This window comes from Phacochoerus africanus, chromosome 3 (genome assembly GCF_016906955.1).
Source record: "Phacochoerus africanus isolate WHEZ1 chromosome 3, ROS_Pafr_v1, whole genome shotgun sequence".
NCBI classification, from domain to species: domain Eukaryota; kingdom Metazoa; phylum Chordata; class Mammalia; order Artiodactyla; family Suidae; genus Phacochoerus; species Phacochoerus africanus.
Window position 1 is genome coordinate 139,181,486 of NC_062546.1, and position 23,865 is coordinate 139,205,350.

The following is a 23,865-nucleotide window of genomic DNA, read 5'->3' on the forward strand; positions in this document are numbered from 1 at the left end:
ATTGTCAACTATTTTTTTAAATAGCTTGAGAATCCCATCCTGAGAAGATGTAAAGCTGAATTTTCCTTTTTCTTGTCTTAGATGATGGAGGAATCAGAAACGTGCACATTGCCTGGTGGTTTGGCCAGAGTGAAGAAGCAATTTGAGAAAGACAAAACTGCCTCTTCCTGTAATACCTTTTCTCAGTATCAATACCAGCACCAGAACAGATCTGAGCAGGTAATATTCCTGTAGGTAAAGGATAATTTGTGTCTGGTTGAAATGCTCTCATTTCAGTGCCAATATAAAACACACACCCCTGGCCCTCTTTGCTGCTATGTTTATTTTCATTACTCATTAGCAAGCATTGTAATTTTTAAATTTTTTTTAATTTAAAACATATTTAGAAAATTATCTTTAAAGCATATCAATGTGTCGATTTACTTGGAGCATTTTGCCATGTTTCTAGGGAATCATACTGGAATATTTTTCCTCACAGCTTCTAATGTCTCAAACATAGATGAAAATGAAATAGCTTAGGTTAGTCAGCAGGTAAATAGAAATGTTGAGAACAATGTTTATATTGAGCTTCTGCCTTTAGGTTATAATTCATGATAAACTATCTGCTGTTTGTTTGCATAGATTAAATCTGAAACATTATTTAGCTGCTTATTATGGTGAGTTTTCTGTTTTTTTTTAAATCATCAAAAATTGAATAGTAGAACACAGATGTTGTATAAAACTGCACAATGCAACTTCTAAATGCTATCTTATATAAGAATTTTTTTCCCATTTCATTACTCCATTATCATATATCACCAAATATTGTCATGGGTTATAATGATTTTTGAATGTGAAATTCTAAGTAATAAAACTCATTAGACTAAGCCTGGCACTTTGAAAAATAGTAATTGTACTGTAAACAGCTGTACTTAGGCCCATGTTTTCCATGAGGAAGAAAGTAACTAGGATAATTCTGAAATGTTGTACTGGGAGATAAAAGTGGGTTTTGTTTTGTTTCATTTTTTCAGAAAAATCCCTAGGATAACTAGAGTCATCTAAGTTTTAAAAATTAAGGTCTTTGGGTGTGTATGATGGTGGTGGCATGGAAGGTATATTAGATAGATTGATTAAAAATGTAGTATGTGTGGGAGTTCCCTTTGTGGCTCAGCAGAAAGGAATCTGACTAGTATCCATGAGGATGTGGGTTCGATCCCTGGCTCGCTCAGTGTGTTGGGAATCCAGCATTGCCGTGAGCTGTGATGTAGGTCACATTTGTGGCTTAGATCCTGAGTTGCTATGGCTGTGGTGTAGGCCAGCAGCAGTAGCTCCAATTTAACCGCCAACTCCAACTTCCATATGCCGCAAGTGGAGCCCTAAAAAAAATTTTTTTTTAAAAGGCAAAAAAAAGTGTAGTATTTGCTTTCTTTTTTTGACTTTGAAAGTAAAAAATTGCAATATAGGTAGTGCAATAAGTTTATAGTAAGGTTTCTTTTAATTTGGCCTAAGGGAAGTGTAAATAAGTAAAGATTGGATGTATCTGTGATCTAATATATAGCTCTTGCAACATAGGAATCTAAGTGAACCAAGTATAAATGTCTACTTGAAATTGATCAAAACACAGTGTATACTCATCACTAATAATTTAAATAACTTCCGTGTAGAAGTATAGGTAAAGTTTTTACAATTCCTTTATTTTGCAGGGAAGCAGCATGATAGAATGTAAGGGCTATTGGGCTTGCAGATCTGAGTTTACACTACCTCTGGCACTTACCAGCTGAGTGACATGGACCCAGGGCCACCTTCTTGGGTCTATCTATGGCTTGGGCCATTGTACAGGTCTCCATGCTTAGAAGGGCCCTGCACTTAGTTTCATGCTCTGCTATCATCTTGAAATTCTTAGTAATTTTTGAACAAAGGACCCTGTATTTTCTTCTTTTTTTTTTTTTTTTTGCTATTTCTTGGGCTGCTCCCTCAGCATATGGAGGTTCCCAGGCTAGGGGTCGAATCGGAGCTGTAGCCACTGGCCTTCACCAGAGCCACAGCAACATGGGATCTGATCTGCGTCTGCAACTACACCAGAGCCACAGCAACGTGGGATCTGATCCGCATCTGCAACCTACACCACAGCTCATGGCAAGGCCGGATCCTTAACCCACTGAGCAAGGGCAGGGACCGAACCTGCAACCTCGTGGTTCCTAGTCGGATTTGTTAACCACTGTGCCACGACGGGAACTCTGACCCTGTATTTTCATTTTGCACTGGGTCTGGCAAATTATATAGCCCAGACTACATAGTCCAAGCTCATAACACCCTCAAGTCTCAGTTTCTATAAAGATGGGAAAACTGATGAGTGACTCATCTATGTCATGATTGTGGAGGACCGCTATTGACAAGGAGCAATTTCCACAAAAGTATTTCATCATTTGTGAAACTTGGTATCAATTAGGACTCTTTAATATCACAAAAGACCAAAACCCAACCACAGTTATCTTAAACCAGTCAAAACATTACAGATTCATAAAAATGTGGTCTTGTGGAAGGGAAGTTAGATGTAAGCTCTAGGGATATATTTGAGCAGCTAGCTTGTACCATCTCTTCAATTATTAAATTTTTAGGAATTTTGCAAACCAGATAATGCCATGTTGATAGCTTGGAATCAGCCATATTGAGACTGTTTATACCAAGGGAATGGTAAATGCTAAGGATTTATTTATTTATTTTTGATTCTAAAGGTTTTTAAAATTTTTTTTATTAACTAATTTATTACAATTATAGATTATTTCCTTCCTTCCTCCCTCCCTTCCTCCTTTCTCCCTTCCCCCCTTCCCTTCTCTTCCTTTACCTTTCTTCTTTCCTTCCTTTCTTCCATCCCTCTTTCTTTCCTTTTTCTTTTTTTTGAGAACCCATTGTTAAGTATGTATAACCTCACCATTGATGTAATTAAGACTCAAATTATGTCCCTTACATAGTGGCTAAGAGCACTGGGATGCAGCAAGGTCACTTGGTCCAAATCCCTGCTCCTTCACTTATTAGCTGTGTGGCAATAGGCAAGTTTCTCAACTAATTTGTGCTACAGTTTCCTCAATTTTAAAATTAAGATTATAATAGTATCCACCTCATGGTTTTGTTAAGAGTATTAGATGTTTTTGTAAAGTGCTTGAGATTGTGCCTGGCCCACTGCAAGCACTTCACAAGTATTTGTTTAAAAAATTGAGTATCACCTTGATCATATCTCTTTCTTTTTTAACCTCTCAGCCTCAATTCCTCTGAGCTGGCCCCATTCCCACCTGGGTTTTCTCCAGAAAGTCATGAAAAAAAGTTGCAAAGAAAGAGTAAGAATCCTTTTCTCAGAGGTCCCAGGAAAAAGCTTTACCACATCTAATTGGCTCTAATGGAATACACATGCTCCTCGTAGAACTAAATTGCTGTAGCCAGAGGCTGCTGGTTTGCTGAGGCTCTGTATCTGTTTACTTAAGTGGACATTCTCAGTATACCCTTATGAACAAAATAAATGAATGCTGGATAAAAACAAAACTAACCAAGCCAACAAAGAGATACATAGCTATAGCTATATCCACCATAAGCTCCTTGCAAATATAGTTTATTATTATAAACTCTTATCCTTGCTCTGTGAACCTGAAATACTAAAGTATGTGAGTGATGAAACACCTTGCTCTTAAAATCTGAATATCTGCATGACTCTGGGCCTGTAGCGACCTGTCTGAACTTGTTTCATCATCTACCTTAGACATACTAATAATACCCTATAATTCCATGAGGGATGATTAAATCTAAGTCATAATGCAATATAAATAAAATATAAAGGAGATACATAGAAGAATAAACTAGTAAATACCATTTATTGAACTATATGCAGAAGCCTGTAGGAAATGAAAGAAGAAAACCAAATGACTAATTTATAATCCTTCATGGAAATTCGAGATACATATCAAATTTGGTTATAGAAAGGAAAAGGTAGAAAAATCATGTCAGATATTCACTTAAATGTTCAAATCTATCTGAATGCATTCTAAAAATCACTTCTTTTATCAGCAGGGATTGAGGATGAAACATTACTGGTAGACAGACAGTTAATTCTATCTTACTCAAGGTATGGTCAACTCTGAGAGAGTTTGCAATCTCTTTGTTCAAAGTACTTGAGATTTACCTCTCCAACTAAGTCTGCCCCTGGCCAGCAAAATATTTATTTTGCTGACATATAAAAATTAGCATTAACTTAGAAATCAAGTTTAATTAGAGTTAAAAAAGAGAACATTTGTTTTGGATTTCTGACAATATTTAATATCACAATTAGTAATAATTTCATAAGGTATAATAATTAAGTCCATTCTGCCTCTTTTCCTCCTAATGTATTGAAGCCAGATGTTTCAAGTTAATTAGCTATTTGGAAGCAATTTGGGAGATCAGCAACGGGACTAAACAAGTTTTGAAAATTAAACTATCTCTGAGGTGAAATGTCCCTCTGTTTTTAATTGATTATTTTACACCTATTGAAAAAGAGGTTCTGAAATAGGGAGGAAAGGAGGTTCAGGATATAGGAATATTCACTGATGCCAAAGATTTTAAACTTGGATAATGTCCTACTTATGTACTCTAGACTTACGCTTTGTGGTTTTGCCAGTCTAACAGTTACTACATGGCTTCATGTATCCGATATGAATTAGAAAAAGGAGCCTCTCTGAAGAGCTAGGGCCCCTGGATGAAGGAAGTTTGGGGTAAGGGTTCAGCTTCTTAGAAGTTTGGGAAAACATTATTAGGTGGCTTTAGTAGTTTGTACTAACCATTTGTAATATTAACAATTTATATTTTATTTCAAAACAGCTATTACTGATTCCTGTAGATATGAATGACATCCAGCCCTCTTTAAAGGATTATAAATCATTCAGCATGAGTCCCGCTGATATTTAGTCCAGCATGAGTCACTACATTGTTTCTGATTTTGTCTTAGGATTGAATTCACAGAATTACATGCCCGTGAAAATGAGTAGGTTTTTAATGCTAGGAGGGAAAGGACCACTTAAGAGGGATAGTTTTAATCCACTCACTGTAACAGGCTCCCATTTAGGAAAAACATTCTGAATAATCCATCCCCTCATCCTTAAAAGAGGATCTTGAAGTATTCTGGGGCAAATAGGATAAATGTGTTTGTTGTTGGTACAAAATTGCCACTGTCTCTTTACAGAGTTGATTTTCATTCACCTATGTTTTCTGGGTTGATTTTTTGTTGTTTTTAAGACTTTCTTCTGCTCTTCTTTTTTAACAGCTTTATTAAGGTACTTTGCATACCGTAAAATCCACCCATTTTAAGTGTACAATTCAGTGGCTCTTTAATATAGTTACAACATTGTGCAGTGTCACCACAACCTGATTTTCAAACATTCCCGTTCCTCCAAAAAACAAATATTGGACCCCTTAGCAGTCTTGAAATATTCCTTCTTTGTGCCATATTCTCACACACGTTTTGATTTTCATCCCCTCATGCTTATTTATTCTTTATTTTCCTTCTCTCATATTTACACAGCACTGAGCAGCTCTTTGCATAGTAATTGTGAGGTCCTGGAAGCCTCTTCTCTTCTGGAGTTGCTTCCCCCCCCCGCCCCCCCCCCCACCGCCATTTTAAGTGGCTTAAGTAGGTAAGAGCAGATGGATCTCCAAAAATCTGGTGAGTAATCAGTGCATTACAGTGCTTAGGTAATTGCTCTCATGTGAAAATGGCTGCACTGAATCTATGTCAAGAGTCTAAAGTATTCCTGACCTTCACTCCCTGCCGCCAAGTCTGATGTGGACCAGTAGGGAGTACAAGTATGTGTCTTCCTGCATATATCTGCTGTTGCAAAAATCCTCCTGTAAACATTAGCCCTTTGTAAGATTATGTGGATTTGGAACAACCTCTGGACAATTTTAGGTTGACAGAAAACATTTTTGATGGCTTGTGACAGATATAATCTGACATCTGTGTGTTTTAGACTCTTTAAAGGTGACCCATAATTATTTTCTAGCAAGCGAAATATATTTTTATCAGCTAAATGTCTACATTGCAAAGCTTTTCCCATATAAGTGTTTTAAACCTACCTTTAGCTTTCTGCCACATACATAATTTTTCAAGGGCAAAGACTGCTATTGACAACCACAGTTTAACCTGGATTTCTATCAGCACACAAGGCTGTGACCAAAATTGTGTCTTGTTTCATTTTTCAGTTGTGTGCATGGTTTTAAAATGACTATTATAACTTAAAGTAACCCCATTCAAAATGAGGCAGTTGAGAGTAATGGTTAGGCTTGTTGACTCCAGAGACACACAACCTGGGTTATGATCCCCTGAGTTAACCACTTAATCTCTTCTGTAAATTGAAGATAAAGTAATAGGTATGTGCTAAGAATAAAATGAAGTGGTTCATGTAAAACTCTTACTGGAATGCCTGACAGATATTAATTATTCAGTAAACACCAGCTATTATCATTAGTAATATTGCCACTAAAGCATAATCCAGTGCTAATTATTCTCAAAGTAGAATATAATTCCTACGCATTTTATGCATATGTAAAATGACAAAGAAGGATGACATTGTTCTCTGCCTCACACCTTGCCTGTCCTTTTGGTTTTTTGGCCCAAGGACAGAGACTCATGTCCTAGGAGCTCATTAGGTCATTAAAGGTTAGTTTAAAATGAACATCCCTATATGTGCTTTGCAACTGGTGACCTCCTGCTACCTAATCTTCCTCTGGGTCTCCCCTCTTCCTACCTGTGTCCACTTTCTTATAGCTCTGTAGGTTTTGGTGGAATCCCATACTTTTTTCTACAGAAACTGAATGGAAAAGAGTTATATTTGGTAAAAATTCCTTGCTTGGACATGAAGTCAATTAACTGTGTGTAGTAATGCTTTTCCCAACTATGAGGAAAACAAAAGCAAAAAAAAAAAAAAACGCAAACTAAACTCCATGAGAACTTTTATTTCCAGGATGAAAGGAAGAAAACTTTTTTCTACCAGTCCCAACAAACCACTGCTTCTTCCCCTGCTTCCATGAGGCCTGTACATGTCTGGTTTGTTCATAGTCCTTACAAAGCCCCTCCTACTTGCTTCTACCCCAGGCTTCCCAGGGTTGAGGTACAGGAATGTAATAGGAATGGGTTTCAAACCTCTGTCTGCTGGTTTCCATATCACTCCGGACCTGAAGCAGACCTTTTCAGAGTACCTCACAGGTCTCCTCCTATCTTCTCTCAGACTGGATAAAGGTTTAGAACTACAAGAAATCTCAGTGGGAGCTCTTGTCACCCCTAAGTCACTTAGGCCCTCAGTCAGGTGGTCCTCAACTCTGGTCATACCTGGGAGTCCCTGGGCAGCACAGGTAATTCTGACTTTTTTGTTCTGGTGTATGGTCAGGGACTTTTATAACTTTCCTGGGGATTCTAATGCACAGCAAAGAACGTGGCAGTGCAGACCTGAGCCAGGATTTGTTAACCCAGAGATGACTGCTCCCTTCCTAGTTTCTCATCTGCACCTCATTCTTTGCTCTGATAGCAAGGCCCTTTTATTTCTATGGAGATTTCTCTTGAGATGCTTATTGCAATCAAAGAACAGAACGGGGGCTGTGGAGAGCAGAGAAAGCAAGGGCTTAAAAAAATCATGGTCAGCATAATAAATGTCAATCAACCAAACAACAAATTTACTGGTACCCCTAAGCCCAGTAAACTCCTTTGGTAATGGCAGACAGTGTTAAAATGGTGGGGGTTTTGCATATATACAAAGATATATTCAAATATTAAAAATAAACTAAATAATGAAATGGTATAAATGAACTAAAGGACGATATATGAAAATATTTAAAATAGGAGTTCCTGCTGTGGTGCAGTGGGTTAAGGATTAGGCGTTGCCACATCTGCAGCATAGGTTGCAGCTGTAGCTCAGATTTGATCCCCGGCCCAGGAATTTCCACATGCCGCAGGAGTGGCCCAAAAAGTAAAAAAAGAATTAAATAAACCAATTAGAATAAAAAACTAGAAAAAATGATTTATTAACTTAGGTTACATTGATATGTCAATAATAATTAAAACTGAAATTTAACTCCTTATAAATATTGCCATCTTTCATGAAAAACCTTTAATTTTACAGGATTATACAATCTATATACCTAATGTCTCTTGACTGTACCTTTGATATTTCTATACAAATTATATTAATTTCTGAAAGACATAGGACTTGATTATAAAGTGCTAAACCTTAAATCATGGAGTAACAGGCTCATAGACATTTGGATCCTTACCCAACGAATGTGTGGACTCCCCCTGGGATACAAGGTGTGCCCATAAAGCACAATAAGGCTGTCTTCTGTGATCTACTGGCATTAGTCACATTACTTTAGAGCCACAAACTATACCTCTCAACTTCTGCTGTCCCCAGACGATGTTGATGACTGTCTGCTGAGGTGTGACCATAAAGTCTCAGTCCAGGTCCCTTTGCAACTTGCAGTTCCCAGCTTCTTTTGCAGAATCTGTGAATAGATGCTAGAGCACAGAGGGATTCACTCCTCCCTCCCCTGTGACTACACCACAGGCCATTCCTGTGCATCATTATAAAAGGAAATGTATTCCAACCCCACACTGTGAAGCTGTGAGCAAAGCATTTGCTTGGGTCTGTGGTAGAAACCCTATCTTCTTGATGAAACGGCGTAGACCATCCAGTGAGTGCATAACTGTCTGGATTGCTTTTACTGGGGTGAAAATGAGCAAACAGACTCATCTTCTGGGTGGCTTAGAGGGGTTTAGAAACATCACCAAATAAGGAGGCCCTGGCACTGTTCCTTAGGCAGTAAGAGGCTCAGTGGATAGTGCAAACACTCAAGTAAGACAAGTACAGATTCAGTGCTTTCAAAAAGTCTTAAATTGTTTGCTTTTCTTTCTATGATTCATCTTATTCTCCAAAATAAAATTTGTAGGAGCAATATTTACCCCAATTATTGGGAATATTACACTATAGCTCCTCATCTTCTTAATGGTTCTGTGAATTTTCTGTTTCTGTAAACCTATTTGTTCTAACAGAACCCATTTTCAATTTCATTTACAGAAGACAACTGCAATTACAGATATACCCTCCACTCCTTTAAAGTAAAAGGAATTGGGATTGCTTTAGGAGAAAAGGAGTGGTATTTTGTTATCACAGGAGTTGTTGAGAGAGTGTCACCTGGATCCTTTCCTCAAAGACACAAAGTCACAGCACAGAGTTTCATGCTCTCGGTATTTCAACAGGCAATCTCAGAAACTTTTTGATGGTGATAAAGATGTAAAACAGATGTTTTAACACGCAATCAAATTTTATGTCTTCTTTTATAGGAGGCAGTAGATAAAGTTAGAATTAAAAAAAAATCATTTAGCCCATTCTTCAATCTGAAGTCTCCTATTAGTTTAGAATTATAAATGGACTTTTTGAATAATTACATTTAACAGAATTCTCAAGTATATAGATAATATGTTATAGTATACTAATTAAATTTACTTTAAAATTTTATAATAGTGACAAGATACAGAATTATTATTATTATTATTATTATTATTATTTGCCTTTTTAGGGCTGCACCTGCGGCATGTGGAGGTTCCCAGGCTAGGGATTGAATTAGAGCTGTAGCCGCCCACCTATGCCACAGCCACAGCAACGCGGGATCCAAACCACATCTGCGACCTACATCAGAGCTCATGGCAATGCCGGATCCTTAACCCACTGAGTGAGGCCAGGGATCAAACCCAAAACCTCATGGTTACTAGTCAGGTTCATTAACCACTGAGCCACAACAGGAACTCTAAGATACAGAATTTTAAGTTCTGAGATTTTGCTAGTTTGTGAGGGGCAAGGGAAATTATAACAACAAAAGAAACCATGAACATTACAGAATCATTATGTTTGCAGAACTTAGTAAAATCTGCAAAATGTTTTTTCTACATAGTTACTTTTATGAAAATAGTGTTTTCTATAAGCACTTGACATCAGAGGGTATTATTAGAACTTTCTGCTGCTTCTGGGTCTGATAGTTCTCAAAATAAACCCATCCTCATGGGTCTCTGAAAATAATTGGATTGAGTCAAGCTTGTCTATTCTTTTGAATGTTCATTTCTTTATCAGTTTACTTAATTACAAGTGGATTATAATGCTAAAAAATCATAGAAAAACACAAGGTCTTATCAAAGGAAGGGGCAGTAAGAAATTCTGTCCTTAGCACCATGTTTGTGTAGAGATATGTTTAGGAAACTCTTCATTTTTTTTCCAGCTTCTTGGTAAATCTCAGAATAAGATTACATCTTATTCAGAACCCAGAATAAGATTACATCTCTTTCTAACAGCCTCTTCTTAAACTCTGTCCTAAGTGATCTACCCTAAAGACCTAAACAACTCTACTGTATCTCCAACTGCATTAGGACAAGGTGTTATACACCAGCCACTAGATGGATACCAATAGGGGGAGCTAAGTGCTCGTTCCATCTTCCTTATCCTTGGGTAAATACCGGAGCCTTCTGAGACAGCTTCCTGCTGGGGCATTTGGAATTCCTTCCTTGAATCCTGCAATTAATCATATTCCACTGTGCATAGAATGTTTGGGGGGGAGGTTTGGGGGCTTCAGTGAAGTCAGTCTTTTAGGCTGGGGTTCAGTTTGCCAACCTTTTATAGTAAACATTTTGTATCATTATCCTAAAAATATCAACACCCCCCTAAAATCATATTTTCTTTTTTTTTTTTTCTTTTGGAGGATCAAAAAAGGAGTTTTACTTTTTTTCCCTTTCCTTTTCCTTCCTGGCTCTATTATTTTCAGGGCTTTCATTACTGGAGAGGGGATTATGAGAATGAGAAAGTGTACCATCAAGTCTGGGGACAGAAAATAGAAAAGGAAAGCAATAATGGGGTGGGGTTGGGGGAGGGGCATATGAAGAATCTATGGATAAGGGAATTATAGACACTTACATACAAAATGACTTTTTCTATATCGGGATCAGATGCAAATATGTTCATTTCCTCCTGTAAAAAGAGTGGTGAGAGAGACAATATCATTGCACACAAAATAGAGATTAAATTACTTAAATATTTAACAATCGTAGGCTCTGTTTTGGGCATCTTGCTCTGTATAATCTCTCAAAATTTTGAGATGTGTGATCAAGTGTTTTTTTTGTTTGTTTGTTTGTTTGTTTTTACTATTTCATAGACCACTATACTTGAAATAAGTTTTAAAGACTATCACTTTTTCTTAGCAAAGTCTGTTGGAATCTCATCTGCCCTGACCCATCCTTATAGAACAAACTTGATCTTCAGTCATGAGTCTTCAGCAAGTGGTGGGTATTGTGTCCTTTACAGTGCCCTGGAATTGATAAGTGTAATTGAAAGCAAATCCAGTACAGACCAAAGAGTATGTCCTTAAATTTCATTTCATCTGATTTGTTTCTATAAACCTGTAGGAGTTTTTTTTTTTTTTTATCAGTTGTTGATGTATATTTTAAGATTAAGTGAAACTATTTAAGTATCTACTTAAAAGCAAATAGTTCTTTGGACTTTTTTTGAAGAACCTTATTTCAATTTTAAGACTCTAGATTTTGACACTGATTTTTGTATTTCAGAATCGTTGCACATGATGACCAATATTATATCGATAGAAAAGACATTTTACTGAGTCACCAACCCCAAAAGAAACAAAGAAAATTGTGTAGTTACTTTATACAGTAGTGAAAAACATATTATGGTGAAAGATTCAGTGTTTTTTTTTTAATTATTATACCATAAAACTTACTTCACATGATAATTTTTTTAAGGCATTTCTGTGCCTTTCTTCAGCATAGTTAGCTGCTTGAGGATAAGGATAATGACTCTCCTTTTTTCTTGCCCCACTTTAAACTCACTGTAGGTACTCTAGAATTGCATGCTGAGCTCCTCACTTACTGCTTTTAGGTGTTAAAAACATTGATTCAAAACAGCTGGCTGATGGAATTCTTGTTAATCTCTGTATTCATGGTATACGTTTGGAGTTTTTAGATCTTGTACAGCATTTTTCCTTCAGCTCCTTTTACTGATTAAGTCCATGTGTGATCAACATATTGAATTTAAAAATGGTAGAATTCTAAAGAAATTAGATATTAAAAAGAGTAAAGGGCTTTGTATATTTCCTGACACATACAAACTCAATCAATGGTAGCCCTTTATATCTCCTTCAATACTTCCCTGCTCTGTGTTTCAGCAGATTACAAATGAGGAATCTAAGTGCGACTGAAATTAGCTGTGAATCACTTACCTGATTTCTCACTTGAATTGATGATGAACTCCAGCCCATAGCTCAACATTCCTGACTCCACTTCAACCTCTTTCCATTCCCCATGTTACTAGTAGGTACATTCCCTAGTGAAATTGCAATTAATTACCCTTTTATTTTTCCCCAATTTTTCCTCATTTAGAAGGAAACCCAAGTAATCAGAGTAATTAATTTGCAGTCATAATTAATAATTACCCTGAAAAGCTTTGTTTGCACAGATTATCTTAGAATGCTTAGATCAGAGCCAAATATGTTTTATTGTGCTTCTTCCATTTGGATTTTATATGAAGATTTAAAATGTATTTCACTGAGTAAGACTGATGGCCATAAAGATTCAGAGGGGCGGTAAAAGAAGGAGCGAGATTTGTAGAACAGGAACTCTTCATAGCCCTCTAAGCAGGCAAATTGTACTGTCTCAGTCTTGCTAGAAGAACTTGTAATGTCACATGGAAACATACATTGCTAAGAAATGTCTCAATTTCATCAGAAGGCACAAATAGTGTTTTCTACTATGTTATCTGTTGTCAAAAACAAGTGGCATTCCTTTTATTGTATTTTTAACTGGTTTCAGTGTGGTTAATAAGACCTCAGTGTTCTTAAATGATACTTTCTTAAGAAAGAGAATGTGCACTTTTCATTCTTTTGAACATCTGAACGTCCTTCTATACTTGAGGACTCCACCACCTGATTAGGCAGAACCAGCCTCCACCAGAGAGAAATTGCAAATACCATACACCCATGCCCCTGGCCTTCCTGGTATCTAGGACCTGGGCTTAGGAGCTAGACTGTGTGAATTAGACACCTCCAACTCAGACTTTGCATAAAGAAGTAATGAAATGGCATGAGAATTGGGGACTAGGAAGAATCAATTTTGGTGATAGCTGGTGTACATCAAATTTCAAGAAATGACCATTCTAGAAGCAATATCCATTATATAGTTTTGATGACTTTGGCAATGACTGTCCAATGTCAACAGCCACGTTTACCAGAAAGTTCTGTAGCTTTATTCAGCACTGTTCCTGGCTACAAAACCTCCAAGTCTTATTCTCTGGGATCCTGGAGAGTCTGTGAAATACACTTCTGTTATGAAATGTCTCTTTAACAAATTACCTTTCCTGTTTAAATCAATTAGACTCTGATGCTTGAAGATGGGAGAGCTGTGACTGATTAAAAGATACATAAATTATAAATATTAACGTTCTTTATTTATTATCTAGATGAGAGTCATACAACAGGACGTTTTAGGAAAAAGTGTGAGAATTGTATAAAAGTAGATTAAATCCCTGTTAACTGACTCTTCACTGGGTATCAGTTCATGAAAAGATGAAACAAAGGAAAACTGGATAGGCGAACTTGAAAGCCAGGCTCTGGCTATGCCTCTCTAGAAATTTCCATGTCTTAAGACAGAATGATTTAGAAGGATCGTAATATTCACAGACAACTTTTTAATTCTCTTGCTTTGAATAACCCCCCTAAATCCACTACTTCTCTGGTGGAAAAAAAAATGTAGATAGTGAAATTTGTTTTTTCTTTAGTTTCTGGGCTAACTTTATAATTAAAAATTCATGGCAAAATTCATAGTCACAGACATCTACTTTCATTCAACCTGTTTTTTTTTTTTTTCTGCTGGGGGGCTTGTTTACTATATATCCTGAGTTACTGGGAAAACAGCTGATGCAGAGTAAATGTGCAATGAATATTTGTCAAGTAAAGATAGGAAATACTAATGTAGCACTTATGAGCCATGTTTTCCCATATGTTAACTGACTGCCTCTCTGAGATAACCCTCTGAGATAGGCACTATTATTATCTCCTTCTCTCCCCACTTTTGTTTTTTTTTTACAAGAAATGAACTCATGGAAGATCTAAATAACTTGTCCAAAGAAAGTGAGCAAAGGTGATCCTAATCCAGGCAGGTGACTCCAGAGTCTGTGCCATACACACACCCACACCCACACCCACACCCACCCACACACACACACACACACACACATATATATTTGTCTTTTTGGGACCACACCCGCAGCATATGGAGTTCCCAGGCTCAGGGTTGAATCAGAGCTGTAGCCGCTGGCCTTCACCAAAACCATAGCAGCATGAGATCCGAGCCACATCTGCAACCTACACGACAGCTCATGGCAACACCAGATCCTTAACCTACTGAGCAAGGACAGGGATGGAACCCAGTTCCTCATGGATACTAGTTGAGTTCACTAACCACTGAGCCAGGACAGGAACTCCCATGTTCCTTATATTTTTTTATCAAGCTGATTGTCATTAAGCTCCCACCATATGTCAAGCACAAATAATTCAACGATGAGTATGATATTATTTTACCTTCAATAAGCGTACTTTATCAGAAAGATAGACATATCACAATAATTACAAGTGCAATATGTTAGATTCTATGATAGAAAAATATGAGGACGTTAGGACAGAAGGAGGTTGTGATAAACTTTTTACTCTGGATGAAGAATGGTCAAGAAGGATTTCTGAGGATGGAGAATGCTTCAGCTGAGACTTGAAATAATTTTTCATACATGCGGAATGACATTCTAGGTGAAAGGAACTATTTATATGAAAGGTAAAATAGCATGATATGTCTGTGAATATAGTAGGGCATAATTGAGGCATAAAGCTGGAGATGTAGCCAAAGGCTGTACAGTAGGAAAAAAAATATGTTATCATAAAGACACTGTACTTTATTCTAAAGCAATCAAAAACCATTGAAGAAACAAACAAGGGAGTAAGAGGAATAGATATGCATTAAAGAAAGGTTTTTCTGGCTGTAAAGGATTGATATCACGGGGGTCAAGTTTAGATGGAAGAAGACTACTAAAATAGCAGATTAAATACATGAGGACTTGGGTCAGAAATTCTAGAGTAAAGAGGATATTGACTCAAAAGATAATTAAAGATAGAATTGGCTGGGCTTATAAATCAATTGGATATTGATGAGGGAGGAGTAACTCTGAAGAGGTAGAATTCTTCTGTTTCTCTAATTTGGTTTGCATTAATTAACATAAGATACATGGCACTCCTGGTTTTCTTTTTCTTGAAAATATTTTCATTCTTTTGCAAGGTTTTTATTTGCAATTTCACTGCTCCTTGAGACTCTAAGTTTTAGACTCTTTTATTGTACTTTTGTGTTTATTTATATCTAAGTGCCTCTTTGGTTTTAAAATGCCTTATGTCTATGTTAGGTTGAAATGTTGCATGCATATATTGTATGTGTATATATGTGTGTGTGTGTATACATGTTATATATTTAACATACATCTACATAAAATTTCCAGAAGGTGTTCTTTACCAAAAAATTGAATGTTTTTATGCATCCTGGTTTTTTTTTAGTTTGTCAAATAAATATTGTTATTTATATAACTAATGTTTTGATGGCCTAGTTGAGAGTGCATCTTTTATATGTTCTTTTTATGAATCTTCAGCATTCTTGGACACTGGGCTATAGCTCTATAAATAACATTTTGGGGAAAATAGAGAACAGTTTTAGCAGTTAAAGCTGGCATTACTTATTCAGAAACCTCTTTTTTTGAAGTCAAATATTCCTGCTTTTAAATTAAGTATTTTTATTAAAAAAATGATGTTTTGCTCTTTAAAGCTAAACATGACCAAAGCTTAATTATTTCGAGTCAAGAAAGTTGAAGTTAACTGAATGATAGCACTTCTCTCAGAGATTTATAGAACAAACTAGCATAATTCATACATGTGTATATATTACAAATCTTGTCTCAAGAGAATTTCAAGCTAAGTAAGCTGTTTTTTATTCCATTAGATATATATAGCAGATATTTTAATATATTGCATAGATATAGAAATAAATGAATAGTTGATTGGTAGGTGGATAAAACTTTTATCAAAATAATACCGACAATGCCTAGAAAAATGTTACAGAAATAATTGGTGCTTCATAGCTGTTGGTTGAATAAATAAATGTATAGGTGAAGCTATATAAGATCACTTAAATTTAGGGGCACAGTGATTTCAAAGGAAAAAGTTACTACCTTAATTTTTCTCCAAATGTTTTGCATTATTAGTCTCATAGGATCCAGCAGACCAACTAGGACATGCTCATAGTCCTAGTTGTACAATGACTTTAGGCAGCACTGCTACTGAACCAAGTAAAACTGGAGTCTTTATTTCTGGGTACATTGGGTTATACAAAGGATCATGACTTACATTTCCCTTGATTCTTCTTCCCCCTTGATATCAAAAATAAGGATAAAATACTCTCTTTCACTGTCATCATAAATATCTCAACTTAATTTTTTGATGTCATAGTAATTTTGCCCAGTGCATTCTACTGCTATTTCTACATGATGCCTGACAACACATCAGATTAATCAACTAAATGAATAATAATTTACTTTTTTAAAAAAGAACATATAAACTAGTTTGTTTAGCCTCATGAAGATCTTTTATAAAAAGACCACTTAAAAATAAAACTTCCTATTTTGAAAGGTTCTTTACCTTTTTGTATGAGTTTGTTGCCATTGTGTATTTTCTTTTCTTGGTACAGGCTTCTCCTCCCTCCAGCTACTCTTTACAGCATCACAGCACTGCCCATATTCTCCCATAAATGTTCTGATCACTTGCAATGTTATCAAGAGGCCTCTTCTGAGTACACTGTTAGTGATTGACTTGTATGTGCAGCAGCTTCAGTAACTCCAGCTCCCATTATAAAATGTTCACTATCAAAGACTGTCAGCCAAAATACCAAAAAATTAAAACCATAGGATTATGTGGGAAAAATAGAATCTTATTCTTAAACTATATTTTTACAAAATCATAAAATTTTCACAAAATCATAAAGTTTTCACACTCCTAGTAAAAGAGTGACTATTTTCCCATGTATTCAACTTTTGATATTTTGAGAGGCATCTACTGTCTACTAGGAATCTATATACTGGGAGTGAGAAGTAAAGGAGAGGGTCATATTATCAAATAATGACTGTGAAATGTGATAGGTAGATAATAGTGATGTCTACTGACAGTATAGGAATACAACAAAGGAAATAGGATAAGGTAACTCTGTATAGAAAAATCAGGAAAGGATTCAAAGAGAAGAATTTTCAGCCAAGACTCAAAAGTGTGTAACAAATGAGGAAAAGCCCTAACCTGAAGCTGAAACCCTAGGGACGTCAAATTTTATATTGTAGAATTTTAAAGTAGATTTTTTTAAAGTGCAGAGAGAAAACTCAGGGCAAAAAAGTAAATATATTTGAATTTAAACATGTCCAATTCTAGACCAACACAATATATCAACTATGAATTTTTATGTTCATCCCTTAAAAGAAAGAAATGATTATTCTTTCAAACCTTGAATCAATTGACATTTTTGCTAACATAAATAGCACATTTTTGGTATTGTTTCTGTCTGTTTAACAAAGATGCAAATAACATTAATACATCATCACCCTTTCTAGTTTTATTAAAAATGAGTTTAGTGATGGGTAAAATTGCTGAATTACTGGTATTGAGCATGAGCTGTTTTTTCCACTCCAGTAAGGCAGCTATCATTTACTATTCTGCCTGTCTTTCATCACATTTTTTTCTATTGGATGTACTTCTAAGAATCACCATAGAGTAAAATATAAAAGTCTGTCCTTTTCTTTCCTTACTCATTATACTAGAATGAGTTTGGATTTTTATCAGTAGAAATGCACCATGTTTTATCCTATAATGGAATTAACAATGGTAAATTGGGTAGGCAGAATGTGGATTCTTTCTCCTCAGAAGTGTACATCAGTGATAGGCTCTTGTAATATACTTGAGTAATCTATGAGTTGGCATCTGATTAGTATTGAGTAATCTAGACCTGGCATCATATTGGTGTGAGCTAACAAACATTATAACGTTGTTTTGTGGTTGTGCCATATTTGCTCCTTTAGATTCCAAAATTAGAGCATATCAACTATGTTTCTTTCTCTTAATGGGTGGATGGTATTTAAAAAAAAGTTTAAGTATAATTTAGTAACTTACCCAAGATTATGGCATATCTAGTATAAAAGAAGTGAGTACTAATCCCCATTCTTGACTTTGGTTAATCCACCAGTGAACTAAACTGCATTTATCTTCTTGCAACCTGATCTATATATGAATTTATTTTTTTTAAATACCAATTCCATGAATTGTTTCATGTGAATTTATGTATGGTGTTCTGGCCAGAATTCTTTTTCTTATATATAAAATCACATTTTATTTGTGTAATTAGATTTTTTTTCCTGAGCATTCTAATGATCTATCCTTTTATCTAACCCTACACTCTATAGACATCAACAACTGGGAAGAATGAAAGCTTTAAAATTCAACTAAACTAGGTGCAAAATATGAAACACAGTAAATGATAGAAATGAAATCCTGGAGTATTTTAAGACAGGCTTTATGTAAATTGCAGAGAACCAGGGGCAGTAAAATTGATGCATTGATACTGACATACCAAAGTAGTGTAGCAATTACAGTTCTATTTAGTAATAGCACATAAGTGCTGGAAGTAAAAACTTGTAACTCCAAACTAAGTTTATGTACACTTGTACTGTTTATGTTGTGTCATCTCACACAAGAAAATATATTTAGAGATGATAGCCATGGATTGTTTTTATCCAAGTAGATACATATTAAATATAAAATGCTTGCCTCAGAACATGACAATTTTTAAAATGCATGTCAAAATACTTTTATTTACTATTTTTCTACTCCCAATATCTTGCATTTGTCTTTCTCAAAACACAGATTCACATTACTAACTATTCTTTCAGCCTGACAATTAGCAGTAAGTATCAGAAACTCACATTTCTATGGTTCCAGGTCTTTGTTCATTTTTTTTTAATATCAACTCGGTGTTGAATATTAATGAGGGGAACAGTGATCAACTGAAAAATATATGCCCCAGCTAAGATGGTTGGCCACCACTTTGTTCCAGCAAGCCACTGCCATGGCGGAATGTGAACCCAGTGTTGCCAGATAGTCAAAGTGCTCAGTTAAAAGCAGAAATCTTAATTTTTGTAGGTGGCAATTAGTTCAAAATTTTAAAAACATTTCTGGGTCAAATAAGCTTCATATGGCCTCTAGATAGAGACATGATTCTATAGTAATGATCACAATGCCCTCAGGAAGGATCTTGGTATTGGTCAGCTTCCCGTTGTCTTTTGCTCTTTCACTATCTGTTTAATCAGTACCTCCTATTTCTCAGTGTGTCATAGGAAAGCCATAAAAAATTCCTATTATATTCCTATAGCTAGAAAGACTTGGCAGCGTTGTAAACAGTTACAATGTCAGGAGTTGTTATTTTTGCCTACACAGTTGTTCCATCTGTGGTCTTCAAGGACTATAACTGTTCCCTCAGTCTAATGTTATTTATATCCTAAAATAAAACATGATAATGCAAAACTTCTTATTACATAGGATGATGATTCTTGGAACTTAAAGAATGTGGATTATTTATTTTTATACTTCCTCTTGAGAAAGTAAAATAAGCATTCTGCTCATGGTTCTATCCCTAGTTTCTAGAACATTTCAGGCAAATTAAAAGTTGAATGAAATTAATTTATTAATAGGAGTTTGCTATTCTAGTCATTCATTCATTAAGTAAACATTTCCTTAGCACAAACTGCATGTCAAGCATGTTAATAAATATGATTTGATACATGTGGATCATTAGCTAGGGCTAGAAGTCCATTCTTCTTGGGAAAAAATTACACTGGCCTTTAATTTAATGAGATAAAATTTATATTTTTTCAGTTTTATTGAAGTATAATTGAAAAAAATTTGAGATTATTAGGGTGTACATTGTGATGATTTGAGATACATATACATTTATGAAAGGGTTCATTCCATCCAGTTATTTAACACATCTAATAAAATATAATCTACATTTTAAACTGAAAACCTATATTTTGGCCTCGATTCTCTGTAGGACTTTTGCGAGGGTGCCAACTTTTTTTATTTCTCCCTCCTTGATAACGTAATATGATCAGATCACTTAAAGACTGCATGTCTTTAAGCAAATGTCTAACTGCCACTTGTTTAATCAGAACTTTTACCTGTATACCAAATACCCTTGGGGAAAAAAGATAGACACTACAAAGCTGCTAGAAAAAAAAAATTACAAGTCAAGATCTCATGAATTAATTTTAAACATATTCTTGGTTTAAAAGATTAGAATTTGATAACTTAAAACTATTTAACTCCATGTCAAAAAAAAACTTTAGTGCTCCTATTTGATTAATAATAATAATATATCTTTGGTCACCTGACTATTCTCACTAAAACAAAATTTTTAAATCCTATGTCAAAAACAGTAACTGTTAGATATCAAGAGTAAAACACCCAACTAAAAGGGAGTTCAAACAGATATGTTCTTGGAGAATCATCTGTCTGTATTCTTATTTTTTGATGTTAGGATTTTTAGCAGTATGCCAACTGCTTCATCATAGCAATCAATCAATCACCTACTTGTGTCAGATGACATTCCATAGTAACAACGGGGCTCGGTCACCAAAATTAACAGAAGCTTCGACTTTCCAATTCTGCCAGGATCACCTGTGCTAACTTAACCCAAATCAAAAGTAGTCCCATGTGTGAAGACAGCGATACACACTAGCATAATATGGTCTTTTTATATTGACTATTATTAGTGGTTATATGCTTCAATTGAACTCTGGCTATGTCATCAAGCCAGATGGCCAACTTGAAGACAAGAGTGTCTTTCTGTGACATGAAAATGTGGTTTGTAAACAACAAAATTTATTTCCTTTTCATCAAGGATTTGCATTTTTTTTTGAGGTTCATCTTTCTCATATTCGGTCCGAGAGGCCTCAACTTTTGTTGATTTCTGAGAGTAGTAGCTGGAATAATGGCTTCTCAGAATTTGTGAATATGTTCAGATAAGTGACAAGGAAGAATTAAGGTTGCAGATGAAATCACAAATGTTAAGTAGCTAACTTTTTGACAAGGACATAATCCTAGATTCTCTGGATTACTCCAGTATAATCGCAGGGTTCTTAAAAGTGAAAGAGGGGATCCTAAGAGAGAAACAGAGAGATAGCAGAGAAAAAGTTCAGCCTGATAGAAGAAGGGGGCCATGAACAAATGAAAGTGGGTAGCCTCTAGAACTGCAAGAGGCATGGGAATAGATTCCCCCCTAGAGCCTGTAGAAAGGAATGCATACCTTCTAACATGTGCCAACACCCAGGGAGACCCATTAAGGGCTTCTGATCTACTGCACTGTAAGATATTAAGTTTTTAGTAATTTGTTATAACTGTGGAGAAAACCAATATACTGAGGAAACTTAATTTTTTTCAAAAGTTTCTGTCACTGAAATTGCATTCATTAAAAAATATTAGGGAGTTCCCACTTGGCATGGGTCTGGATGCAGCTTGGATCCTGCATTGCTGTGGCTATGACATAGGGCCGGCAGCTGTAGATCCAATTCAACCCTAGCCTGGGAGCTTCCATTGCACAGGTGCAGCCCTAAATGACAGCAAAAAAAAAAAGAAAGAAAGAAAAAGAAAAAAGTTAAAATTGCAGACTTTTCTTAGGGCATTGTCTATTCATTCATTCACTCACTTATTAATTCATTTATTCATTCATTCATTCATTTTCAGGAGGTAATCCGTAGCAGCCAGATCGACATTTCAAGAAGTAGCCAGGAAATGGAAAGAAATGAACAAGAAATTTCCAAAGCACAAAAAACTGATGTTCTTGGAACAGAAATGGTAACTACTTAGAAATATAACACTTTCCACAGTTTCCAGAACTGTGTAGAAATTCTATCCTTGTTTAAGCAATTGATTTTATTGTCCTTTATGTTTTAAAACTAATACACATTAGTGTTTCTTTTCCTACTTTGGAGTTAATGTTCTTTGAAAAATAAAATGAGTACCCTAAAAACAACTCATATATGTTCTGTTATCACATGAGTCCAAGCAATAAAATTAGTGATTGCACTTGAAGTCCTCTCAGTGTGCACTGAAATCTTGAATGATGATGACTGCAAAGTGAAGAATATGTGTGCTGTCCTCAAACAATTGACTTCTTAAAAACAATTATTTATTTACAATTATCTTTAAATATAGGCCTCTCATCTTGAAAAGCATAGCAAGGAAATAAACCAAGCTTCACGGCTCCATCAATATGTTCAAGAAACAGGTAAGAATCTGGTAGTATTTGACCCCCTTATCCTCTTGATGTTTCTGTGTTTGAATGGAGGACTTTCAAAGCACAATCCTTCCCACTTAGTAAAGTTAGTAACTATGACTCATGATACCAAATGAGAGAGGGCAGTATTTCTATGCATAATTAGATCTCTGTGGTAATAGATGCAATAAGCTTCTAAAATAGCTTCAACCCTATGATGTACTCATCCTAAAAGCCTAGAAGGTGATAAGCCAGTTATCTTTGCACTGCTTTTTGCCTCAGGGATCTAGCATAAAACTTGGTTTTTATCAAGCTTCCTGAGAACAGAAAAGTCATCTAGATTGTATTACTTTTAATAACAGATTTAAGTACTTTTAAGTCTAAATCTCCAGCCTACAGATATGAGATTAGACTACAGGCAAATCTGTGCAAATTTTGCACAAGGTGGGTACAGGGTATCTTGCCTATAAAAAGGAAATGAGAAGTTTGGCTAACCCAGAATGCTCAAAGGGAATATTTAAGCCAACTAGGACCCAAGCTTTACTTGACTATTTCTGGGTTTGGTTTTATTTTAGTTTTGCTTAAGGAAGTAGATCTTCCTTTTCTGCTCTTCTGCTATTCTTTCCTTGTTTTATAACTTTTACTATTTTTTTTCCTGAGCACAAAAGTAAAACATGCTTGTAGAAAATTTGGAAAATATGTGCAATTAAAATGAACAACAATTTCATCACTATGACTTTCCATCTAGAGATAACCACCACCATTTTTCTTCCTATATTTCTTGACATATATTAACTTACATAATGAAATAGTGCCATATGTATACATTTATTTACCTAATTTACATTATGAGAAGTTTTCCATGCATTATTAAATCTTCTTGAACATCATGTTTATTAGTTATATAATATCTGTGGCATGCCTTTCTGTTTGTAGTCATAGATACACCCGAGGATGAAGAGATTCCAAAGGTTTCAACTAAGTTTTTAAAAGAGCAGTTTGAAAAGTCTGCCCAGGAAAAGGTCCTTTATTCTGACAAAGAGATGACCCCAGCCAAGCAGATTAAGGTAAGATAATTTGTCTACACAAAGACATATTAAGAGTAAAACCAGACATAAATACATAACATTTTCAAATTATTGAATGTTCGAGTTAAGTTTTTCAAAAACAACAAAAAATACCCTGAACTGGTTCTTATTGTATTCCATAGAAGAATATTATTCTACATGAGAAAACCAGTAGAGAGAATTAAAACTTTTCTCACTACAGAAAATTATGGGAGAAAAAAAATTATGTATGTGCTAAAGTTTAATAATTAACATTAGATAAAGTAATAAAGCCATTTAAAAATGTCAGCTACATACTCCATTCTGTTTAAAATTCTAAGGAAAACAAAACAACCCTCAAAAGTACTTTAAGACTTTTATTGT

The 23,865-nt window shown here is 35.3% G+C and overlaps 1 protein-coding gene across 2 annotated transcripts in view; it reads left to right on the forward strand.

The window, feature by feature from the left end:
- The window catches only part of XIRP2 (xin actin binding repeat containing 2), a 74,620-nt gene that overhangs the window by 33,354 nt on the left and 17,401 nt on the right, over positions 1-23,865 (forward strand). For both annotated transcript variants that reach the window (XM_047772802.1, XM_047772803.1), the window contains 4 exons: positions 82-219; positions 21,904-22,014; positions 22,375-22,447; positions 23,372-23,502. In XM_047772802.1, coding sequence (XP_047628758.1) covers positions 82-219; positions 21,904-22,014; positions 22,375-22,447; positions 23,372-23,502 — 453 coding nt within the window. The remainder of the gene's footprint in view (positions 1-81; positions 220-21,903; positions 22,015-22,374; positions 22,448-23,371; positions 23,503-23,865) is intronic.